The sequence below is a fragment of the Neofelis nebulosa genome, chromosome 15 (genome assembly GCF_028018385.1).
Source record: "Neofelis nebulosa isolate mNeoNeb1 chromosome 15, mNeoNeb1.pri, whole genome shotgun sequence".
NCBI classification, from domain to species: Eukaryota; Metazoa; Chordata; class Mammalia; order Carnivora; family Felidae; genus Neofelis; species Neofelis nebulosa.
Genome location: NC_080796.1, coordinates 28,572,628 through 28,598,823, shown reverse-complemented (window position 1 = coordinate 28,598,823; position 26,196 = coordinate 28,572,628). Strand labels below are relative to the sequence as shown.

Below are 26,196 nucleotides of genomic sequence, written 5' to 3'. Positions count from 1 at the left end.
AAGTCAAGAGAATTGGATAAGGTAGAAAATCTTGAGGCTAAGATTTGAACAATGGTCTGACTGATGCCAAAGCCCAATTTCAGTGGTTCACCACATTGCTTCCTCTTTTCCACATATGATTTGAACTATTGATTTAAATGTCTGACTCCCAGAGCAAAAACTCTCAGAGACCAGAGGCTCTTTCTTGCACATACATGTATCTCCAGCAATTCATACTAGAGCTGGCATATAGTGAGCACTTTTTGCTCACCAAAAGAATTGTATGACTAAATAAATAAATTCTTATTCTTAGACATTCAAAAGAGGCAGCACATCTCAGTTCATGGATTAAAGGCCTCAACATGGATTTTGTTATTGATCTTGTGATTTTGCTCAATTCATTAGTTTTTACAGTTTTTTGCAGATTCCTTAGGATTTTCTACATACATAATTATGTCATCTATGAGTGAAAATAGTTTACTTCTCCCTTTCCAATGTCAATAGTTTATTACCAAGAGTTCATTCATTACATTGCTGTACAGAATAGAAATCAAATTTTAGAATACAGCCCTTTAAATAGTTGGGAATTTCAGGGGCGCCTGGTGGTTCAGTTGGTTGAACATCTGACTTCGGCTAAGGTCATGATTTCGTGGTTGACAAGTTCGAGTTAGAGCCCCACGTCAGGCTCTGTGCTGACAGCCTGGAGCCTGCTTTGGATTCTGTGTCTCCCTCGCTCTCTACCCCTCCCCTGCTCATTTTCTGTCTCTGTCTCAAAAATAAATAAACATTAAAAAAATTTTTAAATAGTTGGGAATTTCCTAAGATTTCTATGTTAAGGTAATATCTAAGTTGCTGTAATGAAAAGACCCCAAATTAGAGCTGTCCAAATAAAATGAAGTTTTATTTGCTTTTATACAACTCTCTTGACTAGTCCAGAGAAAGGGAGTGCCTGTGAGTTCCATAAACGGTGCTATTCCCAGGCTGCCATCCTTGTCTGCATGATGAAGGCTGGTCTCTGAAGCCTGCCCTCCCTTCTGCAAGAACAGAGGAAAACAGGAAGTCCAGATGAAGTGATTTTCTGTTGGGAAAGTAGAGTGGAAGCTGTGCATATCTCTTCTATTCACATTTTGTAGGAGGAAATGCTGTCATCTGACCACACATGACTGAAGAGGAAGCTGGGCAATATAATGTCTCGCTGGGCAGCTAGAAAAAGGTACAAAAGGTGGGGAGCAATTATGCGACTGCCACACCCTTCCAAAGCAAATGCAATAATACTTTTCTTACCTAATGGTCAGACTTTGGATCAACATTCAGAGAAAAAGCCACAGCCCTTTCCAGTATGTGAAAATGCCATGAACAGAACATACAGAGGTAGTCCCCAAATCCTGGTCACTGTTCCCCGTGAGAGGAGAGGAGTTATTCCACTTCTAGAGTGCTCTAACAGCATTGTGCGCAAAATGAGGGCAATAAAGAGCAAGACTGCATCTGTGGTTTTCCCCTGGCATGCTTCAATTTTTCCTAGGCTGCTGCTGGAAGAAAATGAAGCACATCAAAGATGTGGAAAGATGGAGAGAAGCCACTAGGTACAGACACAGTGGTTACAGGGCAAAGTGACGACTAATGGCAGGGATGGAGACAGCACACCAAGGAGAAAGCACAGTCTGGGATAATTTAATGCAGAGCAAATATCCCCAAGCACATTTGAGTGTTCTCTGAAGGCATCACTGTGTTGCTGCCAACCACAGAAATTGATGCTTGTGAGGAGGAACTGTGTGAAGGTCGTCTCTAGAAGATGAATATCGGCCCCAGTATTATTTACGTCCTCCCCATCTCTCTTCACTCTCCTCTCCCCATCTCCCCCTACTAAAAACCAATCCTAGGATAATTTTCATCCCAATTAAATGAGATTTAGGTGACCATTAAAAAAATACCTTTAATGAGAAAAGAGATCTCAACAAGGGTACCTATCACCTAATGGAATGATTGCTGTGTGATCAATAAGGAAGGTTAAATGGCCCAATAGTCACAAAATGATGCATTTAGTCTACATGATAAAGCTATATTTAGTAGACAAAATTAAAATGCTTCCGTGGCTTAAAGGCAAACTTTACTTACCCAAATAGTCTCACTACCCATAGAATTATGCAAATCAGGTATTTGTAAGTTGAACTTCATGAACTTGACATTTAATGAAGGATTTCATTCTTTTCCATACTTCATTATGCAGACAAAATATATTTGATGAAAATGAGAATGCATTAATGGATATGTTTAAAGTTATTATTGGTCACGTGTGTGTGTGTGTGTGTGTGTGTGTGTGTGTGTGTGTGTGTTTTGCTTTGTCAGTTTTCCAACTTCAGAATAGAACCTGGACTTCAGAGCAAGTGTTACAAGAGCGGATTTTTTAATCATTTTAAGAATGTCATTTGCATCATTGTAAGATTTGTCCAAAGAAGAAAAGTGGTAGAATAGATAACTCTAAAATGCAATAATCAGAAAGCAATCTATATTTGTTTTAAGAATATGTGTCTGTGTGTATATGTATGTCTAATATTCTTGGTATTCCCAGAATTTTGAACAACTAACAAGGGAACTGACTTGGTCTGACTTGAAACTAACAAGGTCTGACTTGAAAAAGTTACAAAGCTTCTAGCTCCTTTACCCCTCTTGACCTCAGTAAAGCTAAGCAGAGAATTTGGTTCAGTTCCAGCCAACAGGATCTTTTATACATCCACTCTGTAATGATTAGTGATTTTAAGGAGCAGAAAGTATCTTTAGCCAGCTTCAGCCCCCGAGGGGGAGTCTGCCATAAAGATACAAACAAGGAGGCATGTGGGAGTCAGGAACAAGGAATGACCAAGACTAGAAAGTTATCAGAGCTCTCTCATTTGCACCTCTTGATTCATAAGGATTTTTTCTGCTTCTTTAGCACATGGACAGAAGTTTACATATTACAGGCCTACATGGACAGACTTGTCATCTCCGAATTACAGTTCCAAATTTCCAGCATAGGAAACCATATTGGCCAAATTTATTTCAGGTTTCTTCCCCTCATCCTACCAGCTATAGTTGCTGTGGCAAAATCACATGTGTGAAAGTGGCTAAAAGGGAAATATCCCTACAGATGGAGAGGTAATTCCCAGAGGAAGGAGATTACTTAGAGGTGAACTGATAGTCTCTAAATTATCTTTTTATATTATGTGTTTAGCCCAGAATAAGCATTGTGGGAACCAAAGGGATGCTTATAACCCCTGTCTTAATAAAGGTCACAATCTCATAAACCCACCTCTACAAATGAAGGAGTAAATGTTAGTGCTATGATTAAGTACTGAGTGATGGCGTTGATCCAAAGGGGCTGATTACAGTAGAAGCAAGAGGGAATTTAAATGAAGAGACACGGGTTCAGATCTTGGCTCTGGCTTCTACTCCTTATGTATCCTCCATGGGTCACAGATTTTTCTTTGTAGTCTTCATTTTATTCGTAAAATGTGGAGGATTATATTTAACTCAAAAGCATCTTGTGTTGCTTCAATGCAGTCCCCAGCTAGTTTACATGTACCTAGCACACAGCAGAATACAACAGTTTGGTTCCATGAGCTCGTGTTAAACACACAACCTCAGTGAAGCACTGGACTACGTGTTGGCAACAGAGGTAAGGCACGGGCGTTGGTTGTCCTTCGGGAAACCGCAGTCTGTGGGAGTGAGATTGTAGGGGGTGGGGTGGTTGGGAAGGAGACAAATGAACAGATTATTGCAGTGAAAGGTAGTACATTTGTTGACTATGATTCTTGATGTGGTTGGGGTTAATCTGGGCCAGTTTCAGGGAGGTACGAAGACACAAGCTCAGCCTTATGTAGCTAGATAGGATTTTAACAGGAACATTTCATATCAAACTGAGGTAAGACCTTGAGTGGAGCTGACTTAGCTTCACAAGATGATGGTTCACATTTTCTGTGGTAAGGAATCTAAATTAATAATTTAAAAGACCTTTTCCCAAATGCTGCTGTGCTTAAATAAAGGGGCGAAGGGAGATAGCTACGGTGTTTTTTGTTTTGTTTTGTTTTGTTTTTAATATAATTTATTGTCAAGTTAGCTAACATACAGTGTATACAGTGTGCTCTTGGTTTGGGGGGTAGATTCCCGTGATTCATCGCTTACATTCCACACCCAGTGCTCATCCCAACAAATGCCCTCCTCGATGCCCATCACCCATTTTTCCCTATCCCCCCTACCCCACCCACCAACCCTCAGTTTGTTCTCTGTATTTAAGAGTCTGTTATGCTACAGTTTTGAAGAAGGTTTTTACATGGTAAGGGAAGCTAGAAAATCCACCCTTGCAGACCATCCACCTTGAGGCAATTAAGAGCCTATTTTCTGTGCTCGGTGAAAATGAAAATACTCAAGAAAGGAAATGTACATTTGATTTAATAGCATAAGTTAAGAAAAGTTGGACCACAATCTAACAGTAGATAGATTTCAAAATCACTCTTTGCTGGACTTAACTGGGGGGGGGGGGGGGGGTAGAGGAAGAAGTGATACCCACACTTGACTATTTTGAAGCTGCTGCTTTGATACACTAGTCAGATGTTGCCAGAGCTATTTACCATCTCAGAACAATTTGTTCACTTCACTCAGAAATTAGAAGTGTGTTTTGGCCAATAATCCTAAATTTATTTTGTAGTAGTCATTTTTCTTAATGGAAGTGTTTTCCAGATGTTGCCTAAGTCTAGTTGTCTGGGCCCTCTTCCAACAAATGAGGAAAGTTTGATTTCATAGTGTTGTCACTGTTGATTCTGTCTAACCTTTGGACTAATTGGTTCATCCCAATATATTTGCACTGATATATAAGACTTCCAGAACATTGGAAAAACTCACTATTGCTTTTACGGGTAAGTGTCAAAGTTAACTCGCTTCGTGGAATTAAATGTGTTTTCAATTCAATAGGGCTATGCTTTATTAAAGAAGTTTGAGAACAGTTTTTAAGGACAGGAGTAGGAAAGTTTTGAAAAGGATCACAGCTACACAATACACCTGTTGGAAGCTTACAAATTTATATGGAGAGTTAAGGGAAAGTTGGAATGATCACTCCTGTGTTTGTTAAATTGAATTTTGCTGAAGCTGGTTATTTTTTCCCTGTAAGCTGGGATTTCAACCTTGCACTGTAAGTATATACTATAATTTAAATGGAGTTTGAGATAGGGCTGTTTTTCATTTGGGAGAATTCTAAAGTATTAACATGGACCATAACATGATTGAGATGGTGACTCATGATTTCTTCTGCATAAGATGGTGAAATATTTACAGTAGAATTAAAGCTCGTTATCTTTAAAAGTCTTGTTTCAAGAGTGGGATGGTTTTATCATTAACCCACGTTTTAAAAGTTACCGAAACACCGTAAGTAACATGGGCATAAATTAGTGGTGAGATTAAAGAGCAGTTTTCTGATGCTTTTCTTTTCTTTTCAGTGAGGTCTCGGTACCTGGAAACAGACATGGAGTGGAAAATACTTCCCATGTACTTGCTGCTGCTTTCTGTTTTCTTGATTCAGCAAGTTTCTTCTCAAGGTAGCTTAACCACCAAAAAGACTTATTTAACAACTGTTGCTAATCATTCTGTTTCGACTATTATGACCACAAAAGAAACAGATTTCTGAAAACGTACATTTGTTTGAATTTAATGTATAGTATAGTTTTAAAATTATGTAAAAGCGTATGCAACATTTCTAAGCATTTTGGAATTCTTACTTTTGCTCATGTCTTATGAAACGTTTCAAGTTTGGAGCTTTTCTATAGACTAATTTTTGTACTCATTTTTGCGGTGACTCCAAAAGCTAAAAAAGAAACCACGGACACATGATAAAACTGTGCTATTGTGATACAGTATCATCAGATGAACTGAAAAGAATGACGTTTAAATGGCATGTTTCCAGTAAATTTAATGAGTATTTTACATCAAATAAATTATTGCTAGCTTCTCTCAGGATCTGTAGAACTAGGCACTGTGGTACAGTGAGCATTGACAATGTTTCAAATGGCCTTGGATTAATCTTGAAAGTGCTCTGTTTCTTACAAGAACTATTCATCCAGGAATGGACTCTACTTGTGTGAATGTCATCTTATATTATAATATTGAACTATTCACAGTACTCTAAAAACTGTCCTGGATGAACAGTTCTTGTCACTGACATTTAGAGAATGTTAAGATATATCCAGTGCAATCACCTTAGCAAATGTCTCTAGCATGCGATCAAAGTTGATTAATGGCAATAATACTGAACATGGGATTTTCATATCCTTGTTTTTCTTTGATAAGCAAAACCTGAGAGAAGAAAAATCAAGGTGCATGCTTGTTATGGTGAAATTGCATTTATAAAATAGGCATTTCCAGGAAAATAGTTAAAATTCCCATAAATCTAAGCATGAGAGATAATCTCCTGACATGGACATAGTTTCCGAATCACTAAGATAAGATGGAAAAACACATGGAAGCACATGTGAACGTTTAATAAGGAATCATGGCCTCTACACTATCTTTAGACTCCTCTGCTGTCTTACGATAGCATTACAAGGCTCACAACACTGAGAGCATTTCCTAATCTACCTTTCCTCTGGAATAAGATCAGTTGTTCTCCAAAATGGTTTTACTCTCCTTTAAATGAATGAATGTAAAATTATCTTTAAAATTAACAGTGGTAAAAGTAGGACAATCACTTAGTCTATGAAAATAAACTTTTCCTATAAAGATAATTGATTTCTTCATTCAGAAATCTGCTAATTAGGAAAGAATAGATTTTAATGTTGTGTTGCTGCTTTTCTCGCCTTCTCAATTTCTCATTCTCTTTTTCCTTTATATATAATATATGTATTTATATACATACACTATATATGCGTTTTTGTATGTATTGTGCACATATGTACGCAAAAGGTTGTGGAAGTTGTCCTAATATCTACTATTTTCTTTGCATGTGAAGACTTTCAGTTTCCCAGACTCATTATTTTGAGATTTTTTCAGTGTGTTTCAACGTCCCTCTATGGATTTAGGACATTGCACCTGCCAATTTCTATTCCAGAGACGGATTCGATTGTTACATTTCTGTGGTTTTATCTCTCAGGAAGGTGTTTTCCAAATGACTTTCAGAAATATATTTGAGGATAGCTATGCTTTTGTTCATATTGTTGTTTTTTTCACCCAGAATAACTCTGACCTTTATATTCATGCCCAGATGCTATTTGAACAGTTATTTATTTTGTCTTCTCTGTATCTGTGGTTGTAAACATCTCACTTCCTCAACATTTAAAGAACCGGTTATCCTCACCAGTAAAAAGAGGAGGAAGCCTAGGGAAGTTTTTGCTGGCCTAACCAGCTTGTTTTAAACTCAACATGAGGGATGAGAGGCAATGTGATTGGGTGGGAATAGTGTTGGCTTTAGAATCAGATATATCAGAGTTCAAGTTCTAGGTGACCATGTAACTTGTTATCCAAATCAGGACACTTCAGAGAGTGAAAGAGGTCAGTATGAATAATTGATAGGTAACACATATTTATTATAGGTATTATAGGTAACACAATTTATCTGTAATACATATATCCTGGAACCATTAACTAACCAGGTATTCTTGAGCTAGTTATTAAAATCTCTGTGTTTCAGCTGCCTTATCTCTCAAAAGGGGCTACTAATACCCTCCTGGTAACATTTTCATAAACATTAGAGATAACATATGACTGAGTGCCCAGCACAGAGATACAGAGATGCTCAATAAATGTCAACTAGCCATCATTTTAGCTGCAGCCTCAGTTGAGCTGTGGCCGCTCTCCGCACCACAACTCCCCAACCCCACTACTGCCGGAATATCACCCTCTTTATGCAAAGCCATTACCTTTGCCTCATTTTCAAAAGTGTATTTATCTTCTCAGTCTGGTGAAGAATGAAGTGGCATGATTAAGGTCACATCAGAGATCAGGCAAAGATCACCTGGACCCATTGCTAACCATCATCCCCAACCTTTTCCAATTGATAAAATTCTCCCTGACCAAATGGCTTTGTCCTCCTCATTAGACCCCTTCCTTTCTGTAAAGTGGTTTGGCCATGTTTACCCTAGTATTGTATAATTTTAGATTTACCAAGCTGTGCAGGGAGATGTGGGGAAGGGTATTCTAGAGATGCCACCTGCAACTGTGATTATAACTGTCAACACTACATGGAGTGCTGCCCTGATTTCAAGAAAGTCTGCACTGTGGGTAAGTCCCGACAGCTAGTGTCTCCCCTGCCAAGCAGCACTGTTCTGTGAGTCCCCTTGCAGCCCCTTCCAGTGCTGTTTCCATACTACTGCGCTTCTTTTTGCTTAAATGCCTTTCCCTTCCTTGCATAAATGTTGCAGCGTGCTGTACCTAAGGATGGTGTCAAAGCTCGTGACTCTTGGGGGAGGGAAAAGGAGGGGAGCCTGGAACTCTGACAGGTGCGCAAGGTTATTGACTAGTCCAAGTAAAATATCTTGTTTGAAATAGAGAATGCTGTGACTCAGGAGTCATCAAGTAAATAGTAATGAGTACTATTCACTTACCAATCAGGGATATAACTGCTTAGTGATGGGGTTCTTCCATAGCTTCATCAAAAGAATCCATGGATATAAAATAATCTTATCTACTGTTTGTTTGATATAAACATGTTTCTAAATTGTCTGAAAAAAGTCACTTTAAGTACGAAGCATTAGTGTCTTATGAGGAATTTCAGTTAAAACCCAAAGGGTCGGAATTTTAAATGATGGGTGGTATTTCACCTGAACGCATTTTTAGATCATTTTGTTAACACGGGCATTTCATGTCCAATTTATGAAAATTATCATTAAAAGTGGTTCAAAGTTATGTTTACTTCAGAATCTGTATGTGAAGTTGATAAATATACTGCTGTACAATTATGTGTTGTTGAAGGTGATCATTTCAAACAGGCTTTGGTAAAGTTATTGTGTCTCTAACCAAAGCTTATTTTGAAATGAGCAAGTATAATCTATGCCACGGGATTAGGCTGAAATCTTTCAACGCCACATGTTGCCCAGTTCATCATAATAAAAGTCTCTGCGTTATAAATGATTTCTGAGCCTAAACAGTGACCCATCTATATTATGCCAGCTCTTTGGAATATTGTAGGATCTGACCATTCACTTAATAAGCATCTATTACAAAGCAGTGGTGTGACATGGAGAGGATGGGGGGATTTCATATGAAGGGTTCCCACTTTTCCATTGTCCGTATGTGAAATGACTCAGCACTGGGGTGTCTCTTAGAGTCTTGAAAGGCAAGAGAAGCTTCCCTGAGGCACCATATTTCCTTCCTGACTTCTCCACTTAGAAAACCGTGTATTTTCCAAATTTCAAATAAAAGACTCAGAAATGTACTTTTGGAACTCTAGGCAGCTATAAGGTGGGAAATGGCTATCAGTACATGGGTGTGGCTGCATAATCAGTAATCTATGTTTTGTTTTGCTCTGGATAGAGCTTTCCTGTAAAGGCCGCTGCTTCGAGTCCTTTGCAAGAGGGAGGGAGTGCGACTGTGACTCGGAATGTAAGAAGTATGGCAAGTGCTGTTCCGATTATGAGAATTTTTGTGGAAAAGGTAAGCATCATGGTATCAGTCAGCGCCTCTCAGTACAGCCCGATCTATGCACCTACCTTAGCTTTGCTGATAATGTCCAATACGCACTCCACCCAAGGACTTGATTTTACTAGCACAAGCCATTTCATATTAATTTTGCTTCACCAAGATGAATTGATGAAGGAAAGCCTCTTCCAACAGCACTGCCTGGTTCTGTCAGTCTCCAGGAGCTCCAGAGATCGCTGGTTGAGGAATAGAGAGAATAGGGGCTGAGTGCACATACTTTTTCCTCAGGTGTGGTTCAATTTCAGGTGCAATTAACAGTAGCCAGCTCATTCCAGGATTTCTTGTTTCACCCTAACGGTGCTGACGCCACAAAGTCAGCAGTCCTTTGAGTTAGCTGTGCTTTTGGCTTCAGATTTTTGAGTGTATATTGAAGGACAGAATGACACAGCTTCTCTAAAGTAGTAAATTTAGGAGTTTGATTAAAGACGCTGAAGTTATAGGCAAACCTACCGAGAAGTTGTCAACCGTCTGTTGTATGTCCCTTCTCATCTCTGGAGCCCATGGCCATCTCTATCTAAATCCCTGTGTGTGATAGAGTCAATAAAAAGGGATATTGCTCCATTTTAAAATCCTCCTCTCTGGTTATAGGTCCTGGAGAACTAATCTGAGAGTATAATAAAACTTCAGATTTTCCAAAACAGTTTAAAAAGACTTAAATAATGAATTCTTTTGTTTACCAAATATTTATTCTTAAATTATACTTTGTTGAAACAATGATATTTGTGAAGGTAAAAGTGAAAATAAGCATTGCTTGCATAATCTTATTCTATTTAAACAAGACTGTACGTCCTACTTCTTTTGAACAGTGGAGAAATAGGGTAAAAAACTGTTTATCAGCATAGTTGAGGGATATTTCTTAACTGTTCAATGTTTTCATTGGAAAGCAGTCCAAAAATGATGGAGACAACACCCTCATAATCAAAAACTGAGTGTGGAGTTCCTGCAGCTTTCAGAAGGACCCATGATGAAGGATACATATTTATTCATTGCCCTGATAATGGTTTTGGCTGTGAAACAAAAAAGAATTTATTTTGGATGGAAGATGAGTGGGAAGGAAGGTTGGGTAGAGAGTGATGAAGCATTGAAAGAACGTGTTAAAGACCATGCTACCGGGTGCTGGGTCAGATTACTTGAGGTTTAAGTAGGACTCAACAACAACAAATTTGATGAAGGTCATGCTTCATTTACAGAATTCACAAAGATAGTCAGGGTCTCAAGTGAAAATAATGGAACCACCCAGAGCTTCAATACTTCATTTTTTACAAATAACAACTGAACCATCTTACGACACACCTCTTAGTTGTTTCAGGATTGCTATAGACACGGCTGGTAGGCATCTATACATTTCAAAATCATAGTGTTTCAAGAGCTGAAAAAATGTGGGTGAGAAAACAGTCCAAGAGGTTGTTTGGCTCAAGATTATGAGCTAGTACATGGCAGAACTGAGCTGTTTGGGGGAAGACAGAGGAAGGTGTGGGGTGGTCAGCTCACAGAGACTGCATGGGCAGGGGTTTCTGGGATGTTTGGTCAGAGCAGCAGGATTTATCACAATTCCCTCTACCCAGAGCATCTCATTGTCCTCCGCTTTCTATCCTCTAGAAGTCCCTCTCCTTTTCTTCTGGTTCCTAATGATCAAAACACGTCCCTTGTCTTGTCTTCTAGACACAGAAAAGGTAGGAGGACGGGTGAGAAAAGGTTTCAAAGATACACACCAAACCATTAACAGTTGTTTAACTTGGGGAAGGGCAACACATTTCGAGAAAAGCATAATGTGAAGGTGTGAACTGTTTACAAGGCTAAATATTCATGTACAGCTTTTGTAATTAGAAAGAAGAAAGGTGGATTGGCATCATTTTATTTAAGTGAATATGAAAACAGGACAAATGTACTTATTATATTTCTCTTTGTGAGAGCACACATACCTGTCATTCACATGCAGTAATTATTTTTACCATCATAGAAGATTGGCATAAGGTATGGAGTTGAGTTGAGGGTTTTTTTGTTTGTTTGTTTGTTTGTTTGTTTGTTTGTTTTAGGAGAGAGAGAGCGAGAAAGATTGGGAGAATCTTTTTTTTTTTTTTTTTTTTTAAATTTTTTTTTTCAACGTTTTTTATTTATTTTTGGGACAGAGAGAGACAGAGCATGAACGGGGGAGGGGCAGAGAGAGAGGGAGACACAGAATCGGAAACAGGCTCCAGGCTCCGAGCCATCAGCCCAGAGCCTGACGCGGGGCTCGAACTCACGGACCGTGAGATCGTGACCTGGCTGAAGTCGGACACTTAACCGACTGCGCCACCCAGGCGCCCAAGATTGGGAGAATCTTAAGCAGGCTCTATGCTTAGCGTGGAGCCTGATGCAGGGCTCGATCCTATGACCCTGGGATCATGCCCTGAGCTGAAATCAAGAGTCGGACGCTCAACTGACTGAGTCACCCACGTTCCCCTAGAGTCAGGTATTTTTTAGGCAGAGAAACACCTTCAGAAATCATCTAGAATAAATATCTCAATATGCAGATCTGAAAACAAAATTCAAGAAGGGTTAGTTCATTTGCCCAAGGTCACAAGGGTAGAGACTTGCAGGGCTAGGGCTGGAATTCAGGTTTATATTTTATAGCAATGCTCCTCAGAATTAATCACTTTGCGGTAATTAGTGTTAGGCTAAGGGCCTGCCTACACTGGTTTTCACCAGCCTCTATTCTTGAAGCCAAATGCATCCATGCCTTTTACAGTTAAGAGTTGCTGATGAATGTCAACAAGATGTTAACTGACTTGTCTCGCTTGGCCTCAGTGCATAATCCCCCATCACCATCTTCAAAGACTGTACCTCCAGCTCCAGGAGCATCTCAAACCATCAAATCAACAACCAAACGTTCACCCAAATCACCAAACAAGAAGAAGACTAAGAAAGTTATAGAATCAGAGGAAATAACAGAAGGTAGGAAGATGACAGATGTAATAAAAGGTTTTGAGATGGACTAAGCTGTAGGTAAACTACTTTTAAAAGACTCTTCATAGAAAAAGGGAATCATATGAGTCATGAAAGGCTTATTACACTTTTTAAAAAAGTGTGTTTTAAGTCAAAGTTTAAGCCACATTATAAACCCTCAGATATTTATTTTTCTTACAACTGAACCCAGCATGGGTGTAGGTTACAGTAATCAGAAGACAAATCTCATTGGGAAAAAAAAGCCCAGATCTTCTGCAGAATAATTAGATTCTGTGAGACATGGGGAATTTGAGAGAAAGTAATATATATTGCTGGTATCTGTGATAAGCTTAGCTACCTGGCTTTTAACTGACAAATTTAAAGAGCAGTTGATCATATTACTGATAAATTAAAAAAGCAGAACACGGACATTTGCAGAGCAGTCAACAACATTTCTCATTGTATTTGGACTGGCGTTTTTTGCTTTCAATTGCAGTTGGTGTGATCAACCTTTTTATTTGATTTATAGAACATTCTGTTTCTGAAAATCAAGAGTCTTCTTCCTCCTCTTCCTCTTCCTCTTCAACTATTCGGAAAGTCAAGTCTTCCAAAAATTCAGCTGCTAATAAAGAATTAAAGAAGAAACCCAAAGGTTTGAGCATTGATAAAGATCAAAGACTATATCAATGCCATATTAAAAATAATTCTCTAAAAGCAATGCGTGTTGGTAGAATGGTTTGAGGACATTTCAATACTTGGGGCATGTATAGATTTGTAAAAATAATTTGTGAAAGTTATTTTAGAAGATACTAATGAGAACTTCCTATAGGAAACTAGTGCAGAGCAGCTAAGAAAGCACTCTTAAAACCAAGGATAAGAAGATGCTATAGCAGCAGCTCTGGAAACACAGGATGGCACCGGAGATGATTATTTATGGTTTTTGATTTTCATTCCTGTCTACCTGATATCATTTTTCTTTCTTCTCCTTCTTCCTCTGTATTCCTTGTGGTTTTTGCTTTCCCTTTTATTTTTCCTTATTTTATTTTGCACACATTTATATGCTGCTTTAAGTGTTTTAAAACGTTAATCCATTAAAATCTCATACACATCTCTGGGAAAGGCAATGTTATCCACGTTTTACAGATCTTTTTTATTATTTTTCTAATAAATTATGTCATATCTGGGTGATTTTTTTTTTTTTTTGTAGTAGAGACTGTCCCACGGGGTAGGCAATTACCTCCTAAAAAAAGATTCCTTTTGTTCTTTTTTTTTTTTTAATTTCCTGAAATTCTAAAATACATTCTCTTTCTCCAGGAAATACTGAATTTTGGATACTGGAGTTTCAAAGAACTCTATTTCCTGGGTGGTTGTTATTTCCCCTGAAGCCTTTACTCTGGCAGAATAGCCAAATAGTCTTTGAATCATCCAGAGTCTTGCATACAATGCAAGTGCAATACATGTTTGTTAAATGGAACGCATCTCAGGGATGAGCTCTTGGGGTAGCTGCTAGGGGAAATCTTGTTCAACAAGGTCTTTGGCTGCCATGGCATCCTAATCCCCTCTCTGTATCCCCTGGGCTGCTGAGTTTAGGTGGGCAGAGGAAAGGGAAGAGCTAACAGCTGTGTGTATGGAAACAGATTAGTAGGCACCGCTGGAGTGACTGGAACAGATTCCTGAGGTGTAGTTGTAGAGGCTTCCGAGGCCAATTGGTACAGTTAATCTTGAAGATGTTGGAACTAGGTTTCCAGAAGGAAGAGTGCAGCACTCAACAGTGTGAAGTAAAAGGAGTGGAGGAAGTGAGAGGCAGAGAACATTAATATAAAGAGATGAATTCGTGTAGTTGATCATGTTGGTAATTTCAAAGTTGCCACTTGTTTCTATACATTAATAGTATAGACTTTTACTTGTGCTTTTTCATCCCTTCTCATCAATTCCCTAAAATAGCCCAATCAGATGAGTTAATCATTTCCCATTTTACAACAAATTAATGAATTACAGGTTAGCAATTTGCCTACAGATAAAGCAGTTTGATCAGCTATCAACACAGCTAGCTGGTAAGGACGAGCTCTTTAGGTCACTATGGAAAACTATTCAAAAGTAAAAAATGTGCATATTTTTTTTTCTAGTAAAAGATAGCAAGAAGGAAAAAACTCCTAAAAAGAAACCTAACCCTGAACCACCAGTTGTAGATGAAGATGGAAGTGGACTGGACAATGGTGACGTCAAGCTCACCCCGACTCCTGACATTCCTACCACCCAACGCAATAAAGTTACCACGTCTCCCAAGATTACAACAGTCAAACCGACAAATCCAAAACCCAGTCTTCCACCTAATTCTGATACACCCAAAGAGACATCTTCAACAACCAGTGAGGAGACAGCAGTTGAAACTAAAGAGACTTCTATAACGAATAAACAGACTTCAAATAGAGAAAAAGAGAAGACTACTTCACCTAAAGAGAAAAAAAGTGCGGAGAAAACACCTGCTAAAGATTTTGAACCGACATCCAAAGCTCCTACTACATCTACACCAAAAGCTGAAACTACAACCAAATCTTCTGCTCCCACCACCACCAAGAAACCTGTTCCCACTACCCCCAAGAAGCCTGCACCCACCACTCCCAAGAAGCCTGCACCCACGACCAAAGAGCCTACACCCACCACCCCCAAGAAGCCTGCACCCACCACCAAAGAGCCTGCACCCACCACCCCCAAGAAGCCTGCACCCACCACCAAAGAGCCTGTACCCACCACCCCCAAGAAGCCTGCACCCACCACCAAAGAGCCTGCACCCACCACCAAAGAGCCTACACCCACCACTCCCAAGAAGCCTGCACCCACGACCAAAGAGCCTACACCCACCACCCCCAAGAAGCCTGCACCCACCACCAAAGAGCCTGCACCCACCACCCCCAAGAAGCCTGCACCCACCACCAAAGAGCCTGTACCCACCACCCCCAAGAAGCCTGCACCCACCACCCCCAAGCAGCCTGCACCCACCACCAAAGAGCCTACACCTACCAAGGAGTCTGCTCCCATGGCCCCCACGGAGGCTGCACCCACCACCCCCAAGAAGTCTGCTCCCACCACTCCTAAGGAGCCTGCATCCACTACCACCAAAGAACCTCCACCCACAGCCCCCACAGAGCCTGCACTCACCACTCCAAAGGAGCCTACACCCACTGCCCCCAAGGAGGCTGCACCCACCACCCCCAACAAGCCTGCTCCTATTACCACCAAGGAACCTGCACCCACGGCCCCCAAGGAGCCTGCACCTACCACCCCCAAGGAACCTGCACCCACAGCCCCCAAGGAGGCTGCACCCACCACCCCCAACAAGCCTGCTCCTATTACCACCAAGGAGCCTGCACCCACGGCCCCCAAGGAGCCTGCACCTACCACTCCCAAGGAACCTGCACCCATGGCCCCCACAGAGCCTGCACCCACCACTCCCAAGGAGCCTGTATCCACAGCCCCCAAGGAACCTTCTCCCAGCATTCCCAAGGAGCCTGCACCCATGGCCCCCACAGAGCCTGCACCCACCACTCCCAAGGAGCCTGCACCCACAGCCCCCAAGGAACCTGCTCCCAGCATTCCCAAGGAGCCTGCACCCACAACCCCCAAGGAACCTGCTCCAAGCATTCCCAAGGAGCCTGCACCCATGGCCCCCAACAAGCCTGCTCCTATTACCACCAAGGAACCTGCACCCATGGCCCCCAAGGAGCCTGCACCCACCGCCCCCAAGGAGCCTGCACCCACCGCCCCTAAGGAGCCTGCACCCACCGCCCCCAAGGAGCCTGCACCCACCGCTCCCAAGGAGCCTGCACCCACCACCCCCAAGGAGCCTGCACCCACCGCCCCCAAGGAGCCTGCACCCACCGCTCCCAAGGAGCCTGCACCCACCGCCCCCAAGGAGACTGCACCCACTGCTCCCAAGGAGCCTGCACCCACAGTCCCCAAAGAACCTGCTCCCAGCATTCCCAAGGAGCCTGCACCCACAGTCCCCAAAGAACCTGCTCCCAGCATTCCCAAGGAGCCTGCACCCACAGTCCCCAAAGAACCTGCTCCCAGCATTCCCAAGGAGCCTGCACCCACAGCCCCCAAAGAACCTGCTCCCAGCATTCCCAAGGAGCCTGCACCCACAGTCCCCAAAGAACCTGCTCCCAGCATTCCCAAGGAGCCTGCACCCACAGCCCCCAAAGAACCTGCTCCCAGCATTCCCAAGGAGCCTGCATCCACAGTCCCCAAAGAACCTGCTCCCAGCATTCCCAAGGAGCCTGCACCCACAGTCCCCAAAGAACCTGCTCCCAGCATTCCCAAGGAGCCTGCACCCACAGCCCCCAAAGAACCTGCTCCCAGCATTCCCAAGGAGCCTGCACCCACGGTCCCCAAGGAGACTGCTCCCACCACCACCAAGGAGCCCATCCCCAAACTTCTCAAGGAGCCCACTCCAGCTTCTCTTGAGACACCTGCTCCAACCAACTCAGAGGGCTCTACTACAACCACCATGGAGCCTCCCACTACTCCCAAAAACCCTGCTGAATCAACTCCTGAGTTTCCCAAAGAACCCACACCAAAGGCTCTTGAAAACAGTCCCAAAGAACCTGTTATACCTGTAACTAAGGCTCCTGGAGTGACCACACCTGAAATCACTACAACAGCTAAAGACAAAACAACAGAAAAAGACATACACATGACACCTGGAATTATGGCCGCTGTACCTACATCAACTCCGACAGAAGAAAAGACCACTGATTCCAAAACAAGAATAACCACACAAGTAACATCAGCCACATCATCCAAAAATACTCCTCAAGCCACAACTCTTGCACCCAAAGTAATGACTACAACAAAAAAGGCAACTACATCTGAAGAGACTATGAATAAACCCGAAGAAACCACAGCTGCACCAAAAGACAGAGCTAATCCTAAAGTGTCAACTCCTAAATCCCAAAAGCCAACCAAAGCACCAAAAAGGCCCACTTCTACCAAAAAGCCAAACACGATACCTAAAAGGAGAAAACCAAAGACTACACCAACTCCCCCAAGGATGACTACATCAACAGTGCCCAAATTACACCCCACCTCTTCCACAAAAGCCATTCTCCAAACTACCACCAGCCCCAACCAAACACCTAACTCAGAAATAGTTGAAGTAAATCCAAATAAGGATGGAGATGCTGCGGGAGAAAAACCTCACACGATCCCCAGGCCCCCTGTGTTAACTCCTATATTTATCCCAGGCACAGATATCTTAGTGAGAGGATCCAATCAAGACATTGCCATCAACTCCATGCTTTCAGGTAACAAGCATCAGTTACTTTGTTTTAAAATTGGTGATGTTAACTTAAATTTATTTGGACCAGAATGCCAAGTTAGTATCACTCTATTGAAGTACATTATCTAGAATCCTGAACTTGTTAACTTGTGGAGTTTTACAGCTTCTCCATAGGTAAGCAGAGGAGTAATTGTAGTAAGGTTATTTGGTCTTTGGAAAATCATGTAATAACCTAGTGTGCTAGGAACTTAGTGCATCTGTGTCTATATGCAGACACAGTGTATAGAATGTCAAAAATACTTAAGTGGAAGTCTATCCTTAAAAGAGTATAACGCAAGGCAAAAACCTGCAATATTCTTTACCAAACCAAGTCTCAGAGGCAATCCGAACTGAAAAATGGAATTTTGTGTTGGGATCAAACATCCTATAATTATCTAATACATGTAGATAATGGGTAACCTGGCCTATTTCAATTCGCAACTTATTTTTATATATTACTTTTTGAATAATGATCACTTTTAAGTAAAACAATTATGAAATCTCTCTCTTCTTTTTCATTTTTGAAATACATACACCTCCCACTAGTCCCTTCAAAGGCTCAGGAAAAGGTGAACAGAGGAAAACAACACTGTGGGAGGATTTGAAAAGAATGTGAACACTTTTCGCATTTTCTTTTATCTTGGCTTAATTTTTTGTTTTAGACGAGACTAATTTATGCAATGGTAAGCCAGTAGATGGGCTGACTGCTTTGCGCAATGGAACACTAGTTGCATTTCGAGGTGAGCTATGCACGTATTTCTTTTTCTGCTCTTCATTTTGTTCTTGGCATTTGGGAGAACCAAAGAAAAGTGGAAGTTTGGGTTAAGCTTTCTGGAGGGAAACTGATTGATGAACGTACCTCACACAGTATTATGAGAACCTGAGAGTAATAACCAAAACATAAGATTAACAAAATTGGACATATAGGGAGAGACAAACAAAACAAAGAACTTGAAGAGATACTACTAAGATTTTTCGTTCCATTAGAATGAAAAGGTAGTTCATAGTTTGATTTCGTATCAAATGAAATGATATCAGGATTTGTATTACCTGCTCTATTTTATTTGAAAGTAACATCTTGATTGCGATGTTTTCTACAGTGCTACATTGTGTGTGAGTGTAACAGAGCAGCAGTTACTTCCCGTTAATTCTCTGCTGTGCCTTCTGCTGGTCCAGTCCTCTTATATTTTAATTAAATCTGACCAGAAACAAATCATAGACTAGCACAGTAGAGGCTAAAGAGATTTTGGCAGTCATTGAATTATAACTCCTTGGTTCTAAAAGGTAAAGAAATGGAGAGAGAAGTAACTTTCTGTTAAGTCACAAAGCCAGAAGTTTCTAGGGAAACTGGAAAATTAAAATATTTCAAAGGCTTGAACTTCAGACTTGAGAAATCTCTACTCAGAAATGTTCAAATACTAACTATACTAGTCCTCATGGTATTGACTAAACTTGTCATGTAATGCTTATTCAATCTGTTCTTACGATAAACTAAATTTTTTTCATTTTGATTTCTTTATTGGGATTCATTCAGCTTATAGGCTGATAGATCACTTTCAATTTTAGGTCATTATTTCTGGATGCTAAATCCATTCAGTCCACCATCTCCAGCTCGTAAAATTACTGAAGTTTGGGGTATTCCCTCCCCCGTTGATACTGTTTTTACTAGGTGCAACTGTGAAGGAAAAACTTTCTTCTTTAAGGTAAGAAAAATATCTTTTTTCAGAGAAATCAGCAACAAGCTATTATTATAACAGCATAAATCAGCTTAACCTCTACTTCAGAAGGGTCTCCATATTTTATTAAGCTATTCTATCATCAAAATTTAATCTGAAAAGTTAACAACTTAGTAACATTACAGGCTAATTTATTCACTTAATGAAGTTAAAACTTTCTCCCCATATTTAAGTCTAAGAATGAATCCCTAACCTTTTTATTCCGAAGCTGTTAACATCATTTCCTCTGTTGAATTTCAGGATTCTCAGTACTGGCGTTTCACCAATGACATAAAAGATGCAGGGTATCCCAAACAAATTGTAAAAGGATTTGGAGGACTAAATGGAAAAATAGTGGCAGCTCTCTCCATAGCTAAATACAAGGAAAGACCTGAATCTGTGTATTTTTTCAAGAGAGGTATGTGTTACATAATTGACAAGATTACAAAACTTTTAAGAGTTGATTTGTCTGGGAAATTGTATTCAATATTTTCATTTATTACTGGGTTTACTGTCAAAAGATCTTTAATGGCTGGAATCAGATATTTTCAATGAAAAAACTGAGGACAGGAAAGAGTATTTAGAGCTCTCAGCATACAAATTACAATTTCATTTGAATGTTCAGGTCCTTAATATAAGTGTCATCATTTACTTTCAAACAAAGTTAAATATACAAATATACAATTTGTTGGTTTTGTTCATTCAGGAAGGATTTCAGGACTCAGTAATTATTTTATAATACCCTTGGACTAATGGTCATTAATGTCAGGACATACTTTATGAAAGACCTTGATCATTTCCTCTATCTTGTAAAAGCTCTTTTCCACCTTTTTGGAGGATTAAGCTTAATTTTCATTATTATATGTGATTTTCTAATACATAATAGGTGGTGGCATTCAGCAGTATATTTATAAACAGGAACCCGTCAGAAAGTGCACTGGTAGAAGGCCTGCTATCAATTATTCAGTGTATGGAGAAACAACACAGGTTAGGAGACGTCGCTTTGAACGCGCCATAGGACCTTCTCAAACACACACCATCAGAATTCGCTATTCACCCATCAGAGTCTCTTATCAAGACAAAGGTAATGTTTCTCACTATGTTAAAAATTCTTGCACATGAAATAGATGTTAATACAGTTTCTTACAGAATGAAGCTTATTGAATGCAGTGACTAAATAGCTCTAATAATTTAAAGCGTATTGATGTAAAACATCAATCCAACTCAGTGGAGGACCAGATCAATACTTTCTTTGTGTGTGAGAGTAAAGAAATGTTTATTCAGGTTTGTTCATTGTAATTAATACCACTTATCAGGTACCTCTTACCAAGAACATTACATACAAATCTGTAAACCTCAGAAGAGTCCTGTAAGGTAGGTATTTGTACCATGTCAGAGAGAGCAAAAACTAAGGCACTTAAGTTAAATAACTCGCCCAAAGTAATGCTACTAAGTCACCAAACTGCGATTCAAACCCAGCTCTGCCTAATGGCTGCTCTTTCCTATAGTACATTGCTTTTCAGTCTGATATCTTTAAATCTACAGGTTTCCTCCATAATGAAGTTAAAATGAGTTTATACTGGAGAGGATTTCCAAATGTGGTTACTTCAGCTATAGCACTGCCCAACACCAGAAAACCTGATGGCTATGATTATTATGCCTTTTCTAAAGGTAAGCTATTAAGTAAAATCTTCATAGGTTCTTACAGATGTGCTCTAATCTCTGAAATAATATAATTAAAGCAAAACCACGAGTGTTCAATGGTGACTAAAGATGAGAAGTTAAACTATACTTATTCTAATTGCTCTGAAAAAGAGAAAGTTTAGATTTTCACCTTATTTTCAATTGAACTGAATGTGCTACAATTCAATTCTGTACTATCCTTCATGAGATTAAAGCCTAGTATAATAAAACATATTACTTGAGTAAAACTGCTACTAAAAACAGTATTTTACTTCTACTGCCTGTGGCATTTATAGGAGGTCTTGTGCCACAAAATATTACTGATTTGCATCACTACACAGTCATGAAGATCACAAAGAAGTTGAGAAACTACCTTTATTAATTCAATTATATTACCTGGGGCACTTTTCTTAGAAAAATTCAGAAATCTAAGTTATTCTACCTATATAAATGTCAAAAATATTTTTAAAGGATAAAACAAGTGAATAATTTTTTAGACTTAGTTTTTCTCAAATTCTTACCGTGAAAAAGGAGAGATGAACCTAATTTTATGGAAAGATGGTGAAAGGTCAGTATGGGAAAGCAATTTTCTTTTTGTAAATTCAAATTAATTAATCTAAACATTTCTGATATTAAATTGACAAACACTGTCTTTGAGTGTAATAATAAAAAAAAACCCTATTTTTAGTTCAGGTGTTTTGTTTTCTTTTAAATTAAAAAAGGATTTCTCTTTTATTTAGATCAATACTATAACATCGATGAACCAAGTAGAACAGCAAGAGTCATTACTACTCGTTCTGGGCGGACCTTGTCCAATGTCTGGTACAACTGTCCTTAGACCCACGGGCAAAGGAAGAATCAACTAATTAAAATGAAGAAAAAAATGAAAAATTTTGACACTGAAACACATTTTATTAATAAAGAATGTTGAGAGAAGCATACCGATTTAAATACAAAAAGGTTTTTAATCTTGACAACCATTACACTAAAACAGGCTTGGACAATCTTATTCACAATTATTACAGTTTACAGGATATTTAATTAATATTTCCTCTATTTATTCCTCCTCTCCCTCCCATTGCATGGCTCACACCTATAAGAGAAAAAAATAACCAAACTGAATGCATCTTTTAAGAAGTTAGCTCAAAACTGGAGTATTCACTTACCCTAGGTCATTATAAAAATTGTTTTCAATATCAAATATCTAGGTATATAAATATAAAACTGTGTTAGACATTTGACATCTTCAGTGAAAATTAGTACAATTAGATTATTATTTTCATGACATGAATACAATCTTTAATGTTTACCGTAGAAGACATATTAAAAATTTTAATTTTTTTAACTAAACAAAGTCACAAAGCTTTATTCTGTAGTGTAAGAAGTATAACAATAGGCAGAGATGTAACAAATGACTATCTAGTACTAGAACACTTCAGCTTCTCAAAATCTTTACTTTTAATTCAAGGAAGAAATGAATAAATATGAATTCTAAGTACATATTCATTATATACCTATAGTTACAAATCTTTCTGCAAGAAGCTTACAGGTTAGTAAACATCACATGCTCAATGTGTAATAATTTAATCAACCCTTGAACATTAAAAAAAACCTAGATACAGTTGGAAGTTTAAGGATTAGAAAACTTGTTCCGTGTATTACTATCATACATCCTATCATGTAATCAATATGTCAGAAATTTACCTCTCTGTCTGTTAAACTGACGACCACGGACACCTTGTCTCAATGTTGTCTGAAGTCTTACTCGTCTGAAAGGCTTTGGTTGACTACTGCTAGTATCTAAGGAAAAAAAAAAACACATTAAAATATAAGAAAGCAGGTTAAAAAATAAGAAAAGCATTTACAATGACAAAATCTAGTTACTAAATGCATGGATAAATGCAGAGGTGTCCATTTGTTTCAGTATTTAAAAGTTGTTTCATTTTTAACAAGGGACATTTAACAAACAAAAGAGTAAAATGTAAAAAAAAGTTTCCTTATTAAAAAGAGTGCTTGAGGTTTTTCATTCATTCACTCCACTCATTTGATAAATATTCACTTGGTGCCTATCCAGGTATCACTGTGCTAGAAGGTGAGGACTACAATAAAATACCACATATCACCTCCCTCAGGAAATAACAGTCCCCTACGCTATAATGTGATCATTATCTGAATCCTCTCGTTTCCAGACATGCCAAATCCAATCATTAGCAAATCTTGCCAGCTCAAATTTATCCCCAGATCTGACCTCTTCTCACAAATTAAACTCTACCAGCCTGTCTAAACATCACTGTCTTAACCCTGAATCAGTACGATATCCTCCAAACTTTCTCCTTCTTTCTGCCCATTACACATTTTCAAATCTCTTATTTACACAGCAGCGAAACTGATACTGTTAAGTCCTTATTACTACTCTGTTTGAAGCCCTCTAAAAAAGCTTCCTAAATCCAGGGCACCCGGGTGGCTCAGACAGGTTAAGCATCTGACTCTTGATCTCACCTCAGGTCATCTCACGATTCGTGAGATTGAGCCCCATGTTGGGCTGCACACTGACAGCACAGAGCCTGCTTGGGATTCTCCCTCTCCCTCTCTCTTTGCCCCTCCCCCACTTATGTGCGTACACACACACTCTCTCTCTCTCTCTCAAAATAAATAAACGAACTTAAAAAAAAATAAAAGCTTCCTAAATCCATGAAAGCCAAAGCAATTATGATGATCTACTGGGCCTCTCCCCCGGTGCCTCTCTGGTCTTCCTGTGCTCTAACCACACTGGCCTCCTGGCTGACCTTGAATATACCACACTGCTGTCTTAGGGACTCTGCATCTGCTAGATCTCTCACCTGGAACACTCTTTTTCCTCAAAACTGCACAGCTTTTCTACCTTACCCTTTCCAGGTCTTTACTGAAATGTCATTTTCCTAGTAATGCTTTCTTTTGCCTGGCACATGGTGGGCACTGAAATATTTACTGACCAAATGAACAACTGCTCAGATGAGGCGGCTTAGTGTTTTATATTACCAAAAAATGCAGACATCCTAATTTCATAGTATACTATATAAGGGAACAAAAACCCTATCTTCTTATGCAAGCCCTGGTAAGATATAACTAGTGCCCATTCTACAGTTGAAAAGAATTCTCATGGGACATTAGAATATAATTGGAGAAAGAGCACTTCAGTAATTCTATTATTAATAGTTCTGATAATTATGATACTTGAGCCCTGTTGACTATAATGCATTGAGTTATATAGTTTATATACATTTCTAATTTGACTACAAGATTAATTATGACCATCCATACTTCATAATAAAATAAATGTGCAGGCATTTAAAGTTACTAGCTGTTAAAAGGGATCTGAGCCTTGGGATGTTGGCTCATCGGTTGATGTGTCAGAGAAAAGCAGCTGATAGGCAAAAAAGATCTTGAGATAGTAAAGTCCCATGACTGAAAAAAGTAATAACTGAGCAGATCTTCCACAGAACATGAAGGTTCCATGGCAGAATTTGAGAATTACTGCTATAAACAATTCAAAATAAAAATAATCAGAGTGGATGATGGGTACTATATTTCTTCAATAATTAAAGTAATTCCGTACCTAAAAACTGTAAGACAGATAAGTTAGTACAGCGTATTATTTTAAAAGTGGAGTCCCTGAAGCCAAACTTCTTGAGTTTGCATCCTGGCTTGCCCATTATTTATTAGCTATGTACTATGGCAAAGTTATTCAACATTTCTGTGCCTCAGTTTCCGTATGAGTGATTACCATGTTGGTTTCATGTGAGAATTAAATAAATATATGTAAAGGGCTTAAACATGGTCTGATACACAGTAAGTGCTCAATAAATGTTAATTACTTTTTTAAGAATACCAGATAAATAGTTTTTATTGTAGGAAAGATACATAAAATAGCCTTTTTCAAAGTTAATGTCATGTACTTGAAAAGAAAGCCAAACTTTGAAATTATTTACATCAGTAAATTTCAAATATTTTTTGAGCAACAGACCTCCTACCCTTCAACTCTTCAAATCCAATCTCATGTCAGAACCCCCAAATGTAGAACAAATAACATGAAGCTGCTTTGTTTTCAAGAGGCAGGAGATGTGAAGTATTGCTCCCTAGCTTCCTTCCCAGTGACCAATCCCTCACAGCCCTGCTGCACCTCCAGGACAACAACGTCTTTAATATACCTGATGTCTCCTTTAATGAAATACAATTTCCATTTTAAATAAGGCATTTTAAACTCAGGGAAAAAAGAGAATTATCAATTTGTTACCGATAAATTTGTCTTTTGCAAACAAGCTTGATGTATCGAAGTTGTGCTGTATTCAAGAGCAGGACTTACCTACAGAAGAACTGGAAGGAGGATCCTGACTGGTGGAAGGAAGATCTGACTCATCAGATGCCTGAACAGGTTCTTCTTCCTGCTGGCTATCAATTTCTAGGCCTGCTTCTGAACTAATACTAAGAAAGGAAAATAAAAATTGATTGGTAGAAAATACAAGCTGGTCTTTGAGGTATCCAAAATTGTTCCCAACCTCTTTTTGATATAGTTTATCACTTAAATAACCCCAAGTTCCCCCTAACTCAAGATTGTAGACTCTGACATTGATAATGGTTTATTTATTTTTTTTTTTAAGGGGGCAGGGGAAAAGAGAGCTCAAGTTGCTTTTTCCTTATTCCTCTCTCACCAGGACATGTTCCAATTTTAGTTTCTGCTTCCTTTCTTTGTCGTTTTTTTCTTTGACAAAGGATGTGCACATTCTTGACATTCATTAAGAGATATTACTGAGATCTTGAAATCTCAAAACAACTTTCTAGGAAAGCAGAGCACTAAAATAATTTACAAGTCACAACTATAAACAACTAATTCACCAGGGGCTCTAGCCCAGATGAGACATGCTGTGGGTATGTGATTTCCTGGCT

General features: G+C 39.3%; 2 protein-coding genes and 1 long non-coding RNA gene across 32 annotated transcripts in view; 1 reads left to right on the top strand and 2 right to left on the bottom strand.

Annotated features, from left to right (window-relative positions):
* Positions 1-852: 852 nt before the first annotated feature.
* LOC131496117 (uncharacterized) lies at positions 853-10,304 on the bottom strand. Its single transcript, XR_009254321.1, has 2 exons — positions 9,645-10,304; positions 853-1,182 (listed from the first exon to the last, which is right to left on the bottom strand). It is a non-coding gene; the product is annotated as an uncharacterized LOC131496117 (long non-coding RNA).
* On the top strand, positions 4,747-22,214 carry PRG4 (proteoglycan 4). 29 transcript variants are annotated; one of them, XM_058701331.1, is made up of 18 exons: positions 4,747-4,868; positions 5,445-5,543; positions 8,095-8,217; positions 9,469-9,588; positions 12,421-12,567; positions 13,088-13,210; positions 14,685-15,164; positions 15,279-15,575; positions 15,618-16,241; positions 16,362-16,427; positions 16,524-16,739; positions 16,812-17,861; positions 18,538-18,615; positions 19,442-19,578; positions 19,852-20,008; positions 20,477-20,674; positions 21,136-21,261; positions 22,014-22,214. In XM_058701331.1, the coding sequence occupies exons 2-18, from the start codon at positions 5,471-5,473 to the stop codon at positions 22,109-22,111; spliced, it is 4,113 nt and encodes a 1,370-aa protein (XP_058557314.1). In that variant the 5' UTR covers positions 4,747-4,868; positions 5,445-5,470; the 3' UTR covers positions 22,112-22,214. The 29 variants fall into 29 exon arrangements, with proteins under 29 accessions (XP_058557314.1, XP_058557320.1, XP_058557309.1 ...); XM_058701337.1 differs by having other exon boundaries at positions 14,685-15,575; positions 15,618-16,019; positions 16,092-16,163; positions 16,380-16,427; XM_058701326.1 differs by having other exon boundaries at positions 14,685-15,575; positions 15,618-16,019; positions 16,092-16,241.
* A 4-nt stretch (positions 22,215-22,218) lies between these two features.
* The window catches only part of TPR (translocated promoter region, nuclear basket protein), a 63,931-nt gene continuing 59,953 nt past the window's right edge, over positions 22,219-26,196 (bottom strand). For both annotated transcript variants that reach the window (XM_058701314.1, XM_058701315.1), the window contains exons 49-51: positions 25,616-25,734; positions 22,978-23,073; positions 22,219-22,366 (exon numbers count right to left, since the gene is read on the bottom strand). In XM_058701314.1, coding sequence (XP_058557297.1) covers positions 22,311-22,366; positions 22,978-23,073; positions 25,616-25,734 — 271 coding nt within the window. In that variant the 3' untranslated portion in view covers positions 22,219-22,310. The remainder of the gene's footprint in view (positions 22,367-22,977; positions 23,074-25,615; positions 25,735-26,196) is intronic.